Raw genomic sequence first — 14,611 nt, forward strand, 5'->3', positions numbered from 1 at the left:
CTACAACAGGGAGGAAGGAGACATCGATTTTGGGAGCAAGCACGGAGGAGCACCCAAGGCGGAGCGAGGCCACGGCGGACGCGCGAGGACGGAGACGGCTGCTGACGCGCAACAGGAGCTCGACATTTCGCGTGGAAGATTCGGGGAGGGAAGGGAGGAGGAAGGGGATGACCGTTTGGTCCCACATGTCAGTGAGTGGAGAGTAGATATGTAGCGGGGTTATTCTTGTCCGTACAGAAATACCAGAATCTGCATATGGGTCCAAGAGCATCAAATACGTACAAAATGTCACACCTCATGCAAAGAACGAATTATAATGGCATATTTCCAAATAGACGAATGGTAATGGCAGCTCTCCAAACTCGGATATTTGCAATGATATGCATCCAATTAACCTAAATAAAATCCACTCGTAGTAGCAGTGAGTTAGTGACATGTTTATGGTTCTTGTAGTAATGTTCAGTCTGCTGATGCAACATCAGCATCCTACATGTATGTCGATGCTCCAAAAAATTGTAGTCGGGTGGCACGGTGCTGTATCATTTTACAAAGTCATCTGAAAATATAAACTTTCATTTTGAAGTTGGTTTCTTGCATCTGAGCCCATGATAAGCAAGTCTGCATGTGGGAGTGCTGTAGCAATGATCGTAGTATACTCTAGAGCTGAGCTCTCGTGCAAGCAAAGCCTGCGTATTGTCGATAGACTAGCACAATGCTAGCAGCCTAGCACTGATGCCAACTCTTAATCAACAGCCATGACCTCGCTCGGCTACCCTGCCTTCCTTCGTCAGCGCGACAACAGCGAGGAGCGGTATCTCTCACTTCTCACTTTCTCAGACGATTGCATCATCGAGATTCGTCGGGCCGGACGAGCCCGGAGCCCCGTCATTTATGGGCTAATGGGCTGCTCTTGTGGGTTGTCTTGCCCCCTTGTTGGGCCTGTAGCTTTGTGCATGCATGTTGGGCCGGTTGCATTATTTGTCCAGAATAAGCTAATATCAAGATTCGTCGGACAGCGCTCGGACGAATAAGTGCGGAAATTGAAAGGAAATTAAAAGGGGAGAAATATCAGGAGTAAAGCTAAGAAAAGGAAGATTCCAGAGCTACTCCTTCCGTCCTAAATTATGTTGTTTTGAATTTTCTATTCATATCTTTTACTACGCATCTAAACATAATATATATTTCTATTCATATCTTTTACTACGCATCTAAATATAATATATATTATGGCAAAATCTATAAATTAAAAAACTAAAACGACTTATAATAGGAAGTACAATTGGCATATCCTGCTGACAGCCAAAAATGAAAACCAATTGCTACTCGAATTTCCTGCAAAGTCGCTGTCCCATAATCAATTGATGCAAACGCGCGTGGCGCGCACAAACGAGAGAGAAATCAAGATGTGCAGTTCGATCGGGCACTACCGTTGACATTGCATTGACCTTAGCTTTATGTATCTGTGCATACATCGTTATTTCCACAGTTAAGACATTATTGGTGGAAAAAAAATTAAGAGAATTTATGAAAAGCTTGTGATTCTTCAGATAGGAGTTCGATACAGGAAATGCACCATCTCCCTCTCGAAGTACCTGAGTACTCCAAGATATCTATGTCATGTTATCAATAACTGCATCGCGATTTATGTGGGAGCACAGCAACATATCTTCTCGTTTGCATAGAATCATATCATGATCTCGGATCAAAATCTCTCAAACTTTAGCCTAGTTAAAATTCTTGTGTTATGATAATAGCACTGCAATTTAGACGTGACTATATAAATAGTCGCTTATATTCACTTATGGAAAGAAAAGAATACTACTTTTATGTGTGGAGTGGGGTGGATAGTTTTTTTTTTGTGCTGCACCATTAGATGGATAGGGGGTTTTGCCCAGCCCGACGCTTGACGTGAGTTTTGATCCATTCCCGCACTTAATCCTATAGCTTCAACCCTTAACAAACATATACATGGTAGTTATTGACATGCTTCATCGTGGCACTTGCATGATCCCGTTGTAATTTTATACAACTAGACAAACAAGAAGACCTGACCATAATAGCCCATCCTGAGCCCGACGAGTTACCATGATTTAGGGCGGTACGGTGCTGAATTTCGTGTCTAAAAAAATCGACCCGACCCAAACCAACGCGAAATAAAGTTACATTAAAAAAGGATGGCTTGTTCTGTCCGACTTGGTTCCCAATTTGAAGGTATGATAAAGTTAGTGACAGGAGTTGGACGCTGATTTTAGGCATAAAATAAACATGAATTTTCTCGACCTGGTCTGGCCTAAAAATGCGCAGGACTAAACAATATCTAAGAAGTAAGAACTAGTCAACTAAATAGTCATCAGACATATAACACCCCATCCTCTAAAGTCACACCGTCCAACCCTTTTGAGGAACGAGCAGGCATACACATAGCACCCTACTTACCTTTTCGTTCTCACTTCGTATAAAAGGGTTAACCAGAGAATGCTATGGTTGGAGGATAAAATCTTATAAGTTGGCTCCACCCTTGCTCAACTAGAAATGTGGTACTAAATATGTCCATGCGGCACTAATGTGCCACTACTAAACCATCCAAATTTTGTCCGGGTGTCACATTGTACCTCCGACCCACTACGGATCAAAGATCATGTCCGACGTTGAGATGGCAATGGGTACATGAAACTCAAAACCCATCATTCTATTAATTAGGGCACGTGCATGTATCAATTTTTCTACCATGGGTTTGCTAATGGACGAAAAGTTAGACCCATCGAGTTTGATGTCGTAGGTCTGGGAACATGAAATCCGAATCAGCGAACCCATGAGTTATTTAGACCCAACTATATACCAGCAAATAAGCCCATCTCCTCGATAAACACCTTAATTTAGACAGCCCACGCGTAACTTGGATATGTATGTGTTGTTGCTTATCCTCAATGGAATCATTGAACATTAAACTTGGTAATTTAAGAGCTATATTATGCGATGATGCCACTGATTTATGAACTGATGTGCTACAAGGACACGTGTGATGGTTGGATAACTCTAATGTCTTATCTTGCTATTCTTTTTGTTGATTTACATCAATCTAATGATGCCACTGATTTAGGAACTGATGTGCTACGAGGACACATGTGATGGTTGGATAACTCTAATTTCTTATCCTGCTATTCTTTTTGCTGATTTACATCAATGTTGCATGCACACATATTGAAATATCAATATATATGTATGTGACTGTTGTTTTCAGTTGCCTATTTTATTGGACATGGGTAACCTGTTGGTGCCCCGTTAACCCGATGTGCATAGGTTTGGCATAAACATCAACCAGTTCAACCCAAAAATTTAAGCTGATAGGAAATATGAGCAATTCACTTATACTCCAACACTCCCCCTCACGCGCAGACTCCCTTAGGCCGCATGTGGAAATTGGAGTGGGCTGCAATTATTTTATTTAATCGCGTCCACCAAGATTCGAACTCGAGACCTCTGACTCTTATACCATATTGAATTGCATGCACCAACCAGTTCAACCCAAAAGGTTAAGCTGATAGGGAAAGATCACTTATACTCCAACATTAACAGACAAATTTTATATTCGTGGGCATAGGATGTTAATACCCACAGGTTTGTGGCCATTGCTATCTCTAATATAACACCTTTTTTTATCTTATTAATAGACCTTTTAGCAATATGCGACGCGTGCGTCAACAACGAGAAACATTTAGCGAATTCTCATAAATGTTCATGGAGATACGGTGAGCGCACGTGGTTCATAGGGAGATTTACCAGTCTAGTGTATTGTAAGTGTTTATAGGGTAGGATGTGCATATACTCTTAGGAACTGAGTGTTAGTGCGGTGTGAGCCACTGAGCATTTGTAACCATTATATGTTGAAAGAAGAAACAAGATCAATGACTTTGTTATCACTGTTTCTCGCGATGCCAAAGCATATTATACACGGATAAAGAGTAATGACATTTTTCCTATAATGGCACTAAATTAACGAAGAGAGAGAGAGGAAACCATCCTGATGAAACGAGCCGGCTCCAGTTACCAGACGGGCGACACCCCACTGAGGGGGTCATCGTTTCATCCAGCGGCGGCGGCGGATCCCTTGCGTCGGCCGCCCTCCCTCCCGCGCCGCGCCCTCCCTTCTTCCCCGCCCAAATTCTTCCAACGCCGTACATGAATGGAGGTTCCGTTGACTTCCAATCTCGCCTCCTTCTCCTTCCAATCTCACCTCCCTCCCCCTTCCAATCTTGATTCCCAGCTGCTGTGGCATCGCCGCGTCGCCAGCGCTGCACTGGAGCCCGATGGCTGGCAGAGAGAGGAAGGGAGGTCCCAAGAAGCATCTGACTGTAGTGCAAATTTCCCCAATTTTACTGCTGACTGTAGTTGAATTTTACTCTGATCTCTAGCCTTCCTGATTAAAATAGCACTTCCATGTTTCTTTAACGGATTGACTGTAGTTGAATTTCCCCAAATATGATCTTTGATGTATCAATAAACTATATCTTTAGAGCATATATGGTTTTGATCTGTAACAGTGCTCACAGTTGACACTCCAGGGATCTCGCGAACTGGAAAATGGAAGTAAAATTGCTACAAGTTTACAATTCCCTGTTGATTCAGGACACAAGTAATATGACTGATGAAGAGAAGGCTAGCCGAGTGAAGACATTGCAATGGATGCAGAAGAAGATCATGGCTTTGATGAGGAAGCATGAGGTATACATAGCACTTTCTGAAATTGTTCTATAGATTGTAGAAAATCTGTCTCTGAAGTCATAATTAGCATGCAGCCATCCTTTTCAAAAATGGAAATTCAATATGCAACCAGCCAGCCAAAACAAAACTCTATCTCTTATGTCTGAACTTACTGCATTCAATTAAGAGCCTACGCTTATGACTGCAATTCATCATCTGCATGAACAGAGGCAAAGGCATGCTTATGACAGCATGACAGTAGCTAATTGGATTGTTCTTTTCGCAAAATAATTAGTAGCTACTTGTTTGTTCTTGTCTCACCTAGAAGATGTAGCTTCAATTGTTCAGTTAGCGCTGAATCTGTTTTTAGAGCTTCAGTTCAATTGTTCATTTGTCTCTTTTTGCAAAAGTGGTTCTTGACAGTACCTACTTGTTTTTGGAGCTCGGTTTGTTTAGATGGTCTGTTTCAGTATCTTGAAGGCTTACAATATTTTGATGTGCTATTTTCAGTGGACAAAGTGGCAGGAAACAGGAAGATGGAAGACAGTGGGTTTTTAAGTTTCTCATTATGTTAGTTTCAGTGGCAATGGGAACTTTAGTTTGAATCTGAACTGAATGTATGAGGTGGGCAATTTATTCCGAATCTGAGACTGCACGTATGAACGTTAAACTTCTTTATGTTATCAAATGTGAAGTTAATTGAAATGCAACCTTGTTCTATTTACAAAAGGCTACATAATTCTCATGCCACATTTGATCACAACACAATGCAAGACTTAAATGCTGCATCCTATGTATGAAATTGTGCATTAAGAGTGACAGTTTCATCCTGTTGAAAAACTAATGTGGCAGTTTTGGTAACCATGCTCATTAAAGTACCACCGAGACTGGCTTTACATGGCCAAGGGCGCGCGTGTGCGATCCATAACGAACGAAAGAATAGGGCTTCATGCCGTCAGTCGTCTGATCATCAGTGCTGAAGATTGGAGATGATCGCCCGTGAAGCATCGAGGAGGTGTGTGACGAGCACGAATGCAGATGCCGGCACGGCGAGCACGAGCGCGGCCAGGAGCCCCACCCCGACGCCGGGGCGGGAGCTGACGAGGAACGCCTGGAGCGCGCCGAGGAGGTCGCAGACGTCGGCGTCGTAGGTGCCGTACCACTCCTTCTCCCACGCCGCCCACTCCTCGGGCGGCTCCCAGTTCCGCTCCGCGGCCCGCATCTCGTGGATCCGCCGGCGCAGGACGAGCATCCCCTCGTCCACCAGCCGCCCGCCGCCGCCGCCGAACTCCGCGTCGTCGCCGCGGGAGCGGGACGAGCAGTGGCAGCGCGCGGCGGCGGGTTTCTTGGTGACGGTCAATAATGCAGGCGCTGCCGCCGCCGTCGTCGAGGAAGGTCGGCGGCTGAACAGGTCTGCCGCTCCGGGACGACGGGCGGCGGCGGAGAATTCGCAGCTCGCGAGTTGCATTTTTGTTGGCCGGCGGATCGGTTCAAGAACCGAGTTTGCACGTGTCAGAGAAGAAACTGAAGAGAGATGAGATCTCTCTGCTGGTTGATCGGAAGGGGAGGAGGAACAAGCAATTGAAAAGGGAACTTTGATGCGGGAACTTGATGTGAAGTGGAAGCGAAGCGAAGAATCGATGGGAATCGATCGGGGACGGGCGCTACACGAAACAAAACTCTGGTAAGGATTGGGTGCTTGGGTGGGTGAGCTACCATTATATAGCAGGCGCGCTGGGCCGCTGGCGTTGGGTTGGGCAGGTGACGCGAAGATGGCGCGCGCATATTCTTGTCTCTCTCCCTCGCAGTTTCGCCTCGCGCGCGTGGGCGGGTGGGCGCGTGGGGGCCGGGCCGTCGCGTGGCTCCGGTCCGTGCGGGTTGCTGTTGGCTCGCGCGCGCGAGGACAGGACACGGGCGGCCCGCGCCGGCCGGTCAAGCGCTGGGACCGGATGGCCGTTGCGGCATATATGCAGTTACCTACCTGGCAGCAGATAGATGGTCGGCACGGCACGCATACACGATACGATATGATTATGCTGACGGACGCCAAGGCAAGCGACGGCCGCCGCCCGCGGGAAGCAGAAAGTGCGGCGGCGACGACGGTGCCGGCGCGTGCCGCGGGGAAGCCGGCCGGCGCCGCGGCGGCGTTCGCCACACGCGAGCTCGCGACGGCGCTACATGCTGGATCGTGGTGGTAACGGTGATTAATTTAATCCGTGTACAGATCAGACGTGTTATCTCGGAGCATGCATGCATACTGCCGATACGCATACGCTGTCAACACTACTAGTAGTAGGAGTAGCCCAGTAGGTTAATTTCAACGCGGAATTCATCAACGCCATTTAATTCTTCTCTGCGCGTCACTGCTATCTACGACTCCGAGCGAGCGAGTCCAAGCCGCTGCCCGGCTTAGCTATCCTATCCATGCCCGTGACGTTGCTCCGGTACTCCGATCCAGTCCTGGGAGAAACGGCCGGCGGCGCGCGGCCGGCGCACCAGCTCGTTGACGTCGTCGGCCGGTTGGGCGGGGCCGGTCGAGACGTCGCGTCAGCCTGTCCTGCATGCGCGTACGCCTACACACATCCATCATCGACCGCAAAACCACACGCAAACGCGTCTCGCATTGTACCGCGCGCACTCGCGCCGGTAATGGAGGCGAAGGCTCCAAGTGAACGGTGGCGGATCGAGTGCAGCGGGTTACTAGCGTTACTGGAAAACTCGTATTCGTCCCCTCCCCGTGATCCCCTTTAGTACCGGTTGGGAGCTCCAACTGATACTAAAGGTTATCCATTAGTACCGGGTGGAGCCTCCACCCAGTACTAATGTGCCTGAGGACCTTTAGTACCGGGTTGGAGCTCCCAACCTGTACTAACTTCCCTCTTATAAATCAGGCGTTCTCCTCCTCTTGCCCGAGCTATTTCCTCCAGTTTGGGCTTCATCCATTCATGACGAAATAGGGGAGGTGCTGTCAGATTTTTTACCATTTTGTGGGGATTACACTCATTCAAGTGCTCTAAAGGTTAGAAACTTCATCCTCCCTTGCTATGTGGTTAGTATACTAAATTTTATGCTTTAGAATTAGAGTAATTTGTGATTTTTAGAATAAGATATAATGGAAAAAAATTCATTTATATGCATGTGTTATTTAGATCTCATATTTGTGATTTTTAGAATAAGTTACAATTTTTTGGATGCTATGTTTCGTATTAGTCAAAAAAATTGGTACGAGGTTAGAGGAATAATTTCATACTTTAGTACTTTACAAATATGAGCTAAATAAATTATGGGGAAAAATACAATTTGTTCATATTCTAGTCATTTGCAAATATGAGCGAGATAAATTGTGGTACATAGACATAATAAGATGAAATAGAGGTATGTAATTAATTATTTTTAGAATAATCTACAATGGATAAAATTTTCATTTATATGTTATGTTTTAGCTAAATAAATTGTGGGGAAAAATATAATTTGTTCATAGTTTAGTTATTTGCAAATATGAGTTAAATAAATTGTGATACATAGAGATGTCTACCGCTGCTGGAGATAGTGGCGATGATGGGGGCGATCGTTGTTCCTCTCGCGGTAAGGGGAAAACCATAGTTAGCCCTCATGATAAGTCGAAGAAAATGAGCATGTGGGAGAAAACAATGCTTCGTTATTTGGAAAGATGTCATGAAGATGCTCTTGCGGTTGGTCAGGAACATTCTTTTGGTGGTCGTTATGCTCCACCGCCAGTCCCGGAGGTTTCAGGTCCACTGAGTACTACCATCACAGGAGGCACAAATAAACCACATGATGAGGCTGGGTCAGCGAAACCTTCGTTTTCGCCACCTAAGGATACATAAAGTCTTCCTAGATAGTACTCAGTGGATGGTTTGTCATAGTGTATCATGTTGTTTGGGTCTAAAATTTAAATTTGTGTATTTCTATCTAAACTTTCAACACCATTTAAGTTTGTTGTAGTGTATCATGTTGTTTGGGTCTAAAATTTAAATTTGTGTATTTCTATCTAAACTTTCAGCACCATTTAAGTTTGTTGTAGTGTATCATGTTATTTGGATCTAAAAATTAAATTTGTGTATTTCTATCTAAACTTTCAGCAACATTTGAGTTTAATGAAATTTGTATCATGTTTGTTATGTTTCATATATAATTTTATGGATGATCAGAATATCTTTGGTTCGGTAATACTTTGTAGATGGATCGGCAATGGATGTACAGCGCGGACAAACGCTCCATGGATTACATTAATGGCTTACATGGCTTTCTTGATGTGGTAGAGTCCAACAAGCCACCGTCTGGTTTCATTTTTTGTCCATGCCGAATTTGAAAAAATGAGAAGGATTACTCATCTAGAAAGACTATTCACGGTCACATATACAATTCGGGATTCATGCCTAACTATTTCATTTGAACCAAGCACGGGAAAAGAGGAGTTATGATGGAAGATGATGATGAAAAAGAAGATGATAACTACATTCCTGACTGGACTCAAGGAGGTGCCTTTGCAGATGCTGCAATGGGCGAGGCTGAAGAAGAGATGGTTGCAGAAGAAGGTCCTACCGATGATCTAGGTCAGGTGTTTCGAGATGCAAAGGAAGACTGCGAGAATGTGAAGGAGTCAAAGAAGTTCGAGCGTATGTTAGATGATCATAAGAAATTGTTGTACTCAGATTGCAAATAGGGGTACAAAAAGTTGGGTACCACACTGGAAATGTTGCAATGGAAGGTAAAAAATGAAGTTTCTAACGAGAGTTTTGATGAGTTAATGAAAATCATAAAGAACATGCTTCCCGAAGGGGACGAATTGCCATCCTCAACGTATGAAGCAAAAAAGGTTGTTTTTCCTCCGGGTTTGGAGGTACAAAAAATACATGCATGTCCTAATAACTGTATCCTCTATCGCGGTGAGGAATACGAGAAATTGGAGACTTATCCTATGTGCGAAGCGCTGCGTTATAAGATCAGGCGAGATGATCCCGGTGATGTTAAGGGGCAGGCAAGCAAGAAGAAAGTTACTGCAAAGGTAATGTGGTATTTCTCTATAGTACCACGCTTGAAGCGTTTGTTCAGAAATAAGGCACATGCAAAGTTGATGCGTTGGCACAAAGAAGAACGTAAGCAAGATGAAAAATGATCAGACATCCTGCTAATGGGTCCTAGTGGAGAACAGTTGACAAAAATTTTCCTAGGTTTGAAAAGGATGCAACGAACATACAGTTTGGTTTAAGTATAGATTGATTCAATCCATTCGGTGAGTTCAGTAGTGGTCATAGCACTTGGCCTATGACCTTATGTATGTTTAACTTTCCGCCCTGGATGTGCATGAAGGGGAAATTCATTATGATACCGATAATTATCCAAGGTCCAAAACAACTTGGCAACGACATTGATGTTTACCTAAGACCGTTGGTTGATGAACTTTTACTATTATGGAAGGAAGAAAGTGTATGTGTGTGGGATGAGGGTAAAAAGGAGACTTTTTAATCTACGAGCATTGTTGTTCGTAACCATCAATGATTGGTCGGCGCTTGGTAATCTGTCCGGACAGATAAAGAAGGGATATCGAGCCTGCACGCACTATTTAGATGATACTTGCATCATGTATTAGAAACACTATAGGAAGGTTATGTATACGGGCCATCGTCGATTTCTTCCTGCTAAGCACCCGTTAAGAGAGAAAGGGAAGCATTTTGAGGGGGAGGAAGAAAAACATACTAAGCCCGTTCACCGTACTGGTAAACGTGCATTTTCTATGATAAAGGATGTGAGGGTAGTCTTTGGCAAGGGCTCTTGTAGCCAACCTGTTCCGAACGACGAGTATGGACATACATCCATGTGGAAGAAGAAGTTTATATTTTGGGAGCTACCTTATCGGGAAGTTCTTGAGGTCTGTAATGCAATCAATGTGATGCACCTGATAAAAAATCTTTGCATGAATATGCTTAGCTTCCTGGGTACATATTGAAAGGCAAATGATACAATTGAAGCACGTCGTGACCTAAAATGTATGAAGCAACGAGATGGTCTACATCCAAAAAAGAGAGATGATGGACATTACTTGCATCCTACTAGTTACACTCTCAGTAAGGAAGAGAAAGAAAGCATGTTTGAGTGTTTGAATAGTATCGAGGTCCTATCAGGCTACTCGAATATACAGGGAATAATAAATATTAAAGAGAACAAATTCATAAATCTAAAGGCTCATGACTGCCACATCCTGATGACACAATTGCTGCCTATTGCATTGAGGGCTATTCTAACAAAGAGTGTACGAATGGCAATCATGAAGCTATGTGCATTCCTCAACATGATTTCTCAGAAAGCAATCCATCCAAACAATCTACTGAAGCTGCAGAATGATGTGGTGCAATGCCTTATCAGCTTTGAGATGGTCTTTCCACCTTCCTTTAATATCATGACCCACCTTCCAGTCCACCATGTTGAAAAGATTTTTGTTGTCGATCCTATATTTCTACACAATATGTTCCCTTTCGAGAGGTTTATGACAGTTCTGAAGAAGTATATTCGTAATCGTGCCCATTCAGAAGCAAGCATTGCAAAGGGATATGGAACAGCTGAGGTCATTGAGTTTTGTGTTGAATTTATTAACGACCTGAGTTCGATTGGAGTCCCTATATCACGCCATGAGGGGAGACTCAATGGGAAGGGAACACTAGGGAGGAAAGCTTGGATGGACATCGATGAGAGTACATTTCGTAAATCACGCTTCACGGTCCTGCAACAATCATCCCTGGTGGCTCCATATTTGGAGGAGCACAAGACCACTGTACGGTTCTCAAACCAGGGGAAGACTGATGCCTGGATTACACATCATCACATTGACACTTTTGCCTCTTGGTTGCGGCGACAACTGATGGGTGATGACACGATTGAAGAGCAACTAGCATGGTTGGCTAGGGGTCCATCTATCTCAGTATCGACATTCCAAGGATACGAGATAAATGGGTAACAATTTTACATGATAGCCCAAGATTAAAAGAGCACAAACCAAAATAGTGGTGTCCATATGGATGCAATAGACAATAATGGAAAAAAAGACAGATACTATGGTGTCATTGAGAAGATGTGGGAACTCGACTATGGACCTTTGAAAATCCCTCTGTTTCGGTGCCAATAGGTGAAATTTACTGGAGGAGGTATAATGACAGACAACTATAAGATGACAATAGTGGACCTCAACAAGATTGGATACAAAGATGAACCATTTGTCCTAGCCAATGATGTGACTCAAGTTTTCTATGTGAAGGATATATCAAGCAAACCAAAACAGAAGGGTCCTAATAAGTCAGATGACCAGCCAAAGCGCCACATAGTTCTTTCAGGGAAAAGAAAAATTATTGGAATTGAGGACAAAACTGATATTTCAGAAGATTATAATCAGTTCGATGATCTTCCTCCATTTTCAATCGAGGTTGACCCAAGCATCCTGTTAGCCAAAAAGGACGCTCCATACTTACTCCGTGATCACAACCAGGGGACGTTCGTCAAGAGGAAGGTTATTAACGTTCCATTAGATGATGATGTGTAATGTATTAGAACTATTATGCTGTGTTTTGTGGTGAAGTGACAAATTAATGTAATAACGCATTGTAATGATATGTAATGTATTGTGGCCAAGTGACATAATTTTGTGGTCAACTGACAAAGTAATGCAATAACGTTCTTTGGAGGTATTAAACAAGAACTAATTTTTGCATGGTTAAAATATTAATTATTTTGATTTTTTAGCACCATTAAATATTAAATAATAAATTTAGATACAATTAAACAAGTACATGAATGAATAAAGTACATGAATAAGTGATGGTAAGCATGTTAATAACACTACAAGGACTATTTTTCTAGATTTTTGCATGGTCAAAATATTTATTTTTTCTAATTTTTAAGTTAACATTCGTATTATGACCATTTATAACCTATTAATAACTTAATATTACTAATTTTACTATGTTTGATATTTAAATGCATCTAATAACTTTTTTTTTGCAATTTTATGAATGTTATTTGATTTACTATGCAATAAATAAATATAATAGCAATTTTAAAAGAAAGAAAATAAAACATTTGTTTTGGCAGGAACTAAAACAATGGGCTACAACCCCTTTGGTACCGGGTGGTATTAAATGGGTGCGGTTTGGTGCCCGGTACAATTCTCATCACATTAGCTAATCATACAAATAAGTAAAATAGTACGCAAACAACATGAAGAAACTAAAAGTAAAGTCTATTATTTCTTCTCCATCCATTCTTGGCAAAGATATCCAGGACGACGATCTCCAACGCCTTGCTTGCCAAACATATGGTCTCCCTTACTTCATCAAGTTATAATAGGGACCAATATCGCAGCCAATATGCTCCCCTAGAAATAGCTTGCATAAAAGAGGTTAATCTTTTTTTTTTTCAAAAACCATATCATTACGTGTACACCAAATTGCCCACAGTTGCAACCCCAACGAAAATCAAATTTCTATCTTTTTTATTCATGCCTGTTAACCAATTTTCAAGCATGTGTTATACTGATCTTGGTGGGGTTAATCCTGTAGCTATAGTTACAATCCTCCAAATTATCTTAGCATGTTAACAATCAAAGAAGATATGCTTAATTGTTTCGTTACAATCACAGAAATAACATTTTTGACTCCCAATCCAATTACTCTCAGCTAAGTTATCCTTTGTAAAGATACACCTCGTTGGAGATACCAAAGAAAAATCTTTATTTTTAGAGAAATCTTTATAAATTTACTGATGAACAGAGTACCCTAGTTAATGTGATATTGATACATAGTCTGAACAGTAAATTTGCCTTGTCTATGCAAATCCCAGGTAAACTTATCCCTCCCATCAGAAAGCTGGTGAGTGGCTACTTTAGCTACAAGATTATGCTAGGCAGTCAGTTTATCTTTGACTAAAGCTCTTCGAAATGATATATTTAGCGGCATTTGGTTCATGACATTTTCCACTGTTACATGGAGATAGTATACTATATTATATAGAGTGGGAAATTACTCTTTGAGTGGTGTAGAATCTACCCATGTATTCTCCCAGAATCTAGTTTGGGAATCATCTTCTATCTTGAAAGTCCCGCAACCTAGAAAATCTTCCCTAATCTTAAGCAAACCTTTCCAAAAGTGCGTTAGGTTTAATTTTAACCTCAGATAGGCAGTTTGAACTCAAATATTTATCCTAAGTAATATCGGGCCATGTGGCATCTTCATTTACCAATTTAAATAGCTATTTGCTAATGAAACATTTATTTTAAAAAATGAAATACCTGAAAGCTCTAACGCCTGTATCTTTTAATTGTCTCGTATACATTATTAGTACAATATACTCCCTCCGTTCTAAATTGTAGGTTGTTTTGGTTTTTTTAATTCATAGCTTTTGCTATGTATCTAGACATAGCGTATATCTAAGCGAATAGCAAAATCTATAAATTTAAAAAATCTAAAACAACCTATAATTTGGGACGGAGGAAGTAGTGCTTTACGGGATTAGGGGCAGTAAATATGTGAGGTAAGAATTCAATTATTTTATGCCATACTTTAATTAACACATAATTTTCTGTTGAGCTTGCTTTAGTTAAAGTCACTTTATATCGGAATTACCATTATTTCTTTGTTAGTATAAAGTTATATATAATCTTCGCCACATGTTTAAGACCGGACAAGAGTTGGAAGCGTAATATATTTATTAGGTATTCTGTAATCTGTAGACGCTCCTAAAAGATTGGATGAAAAATGAAAAAAAAAACAGAGATTGGTGGCACAGTTCTTTATTTTTTTTCTTTTGCATGAAGGCCGACACAACTGAAATTTGCCAGGTTCATTGGCCGGAATTAGGTGGAGAGTTATACTGACGTTGCCGATCCATGGCGTGTCGTTTT

At 42.1% G+C, this 14,611-nt stretch overlaps 1 protein-coding gene across 1 annotated transcript; it reads right to left on the reverse strand.

Moving 5' to 3' along the window:
• Nucleotides 1-5,360: 5,360 nt before the first annotated feature.
• On the reverse strand, nucleotides 5,361-6,408 carry LOC117855313 (uncharacterized). Its single transcript, XM_034737633.2, has one exon. The coding sequence runs from the start codon at nucleotides 6,167-6,169 to the stop codon at nucleotides 5,672-5,674; it is 498 nt and encodes a 165-aa protein (XP_034593524.1). The 5' UTR covers nucleotides 6,170-6,408; the 3' UTR covers nucleotides 5,361-5,671.
• Nucleotides 6,409-14,611: the final 8,203 nt, after the last annotated feature.

This window comes from Setaria viridis, chromosome 5 (genome assembly GCF_005286985.2).
Source record: "Setaria viridis chromosome 5, Setaria_viridis_v4.0, whole genome shotgun sequence".
Classification (NCBI taxonomy): domain Eukaryota; kingdom Viridiplantae; phylum Streptophyta; class Magnoliopsida; order Poales; family Poaceae; genus Setaria; species Setaria viridis.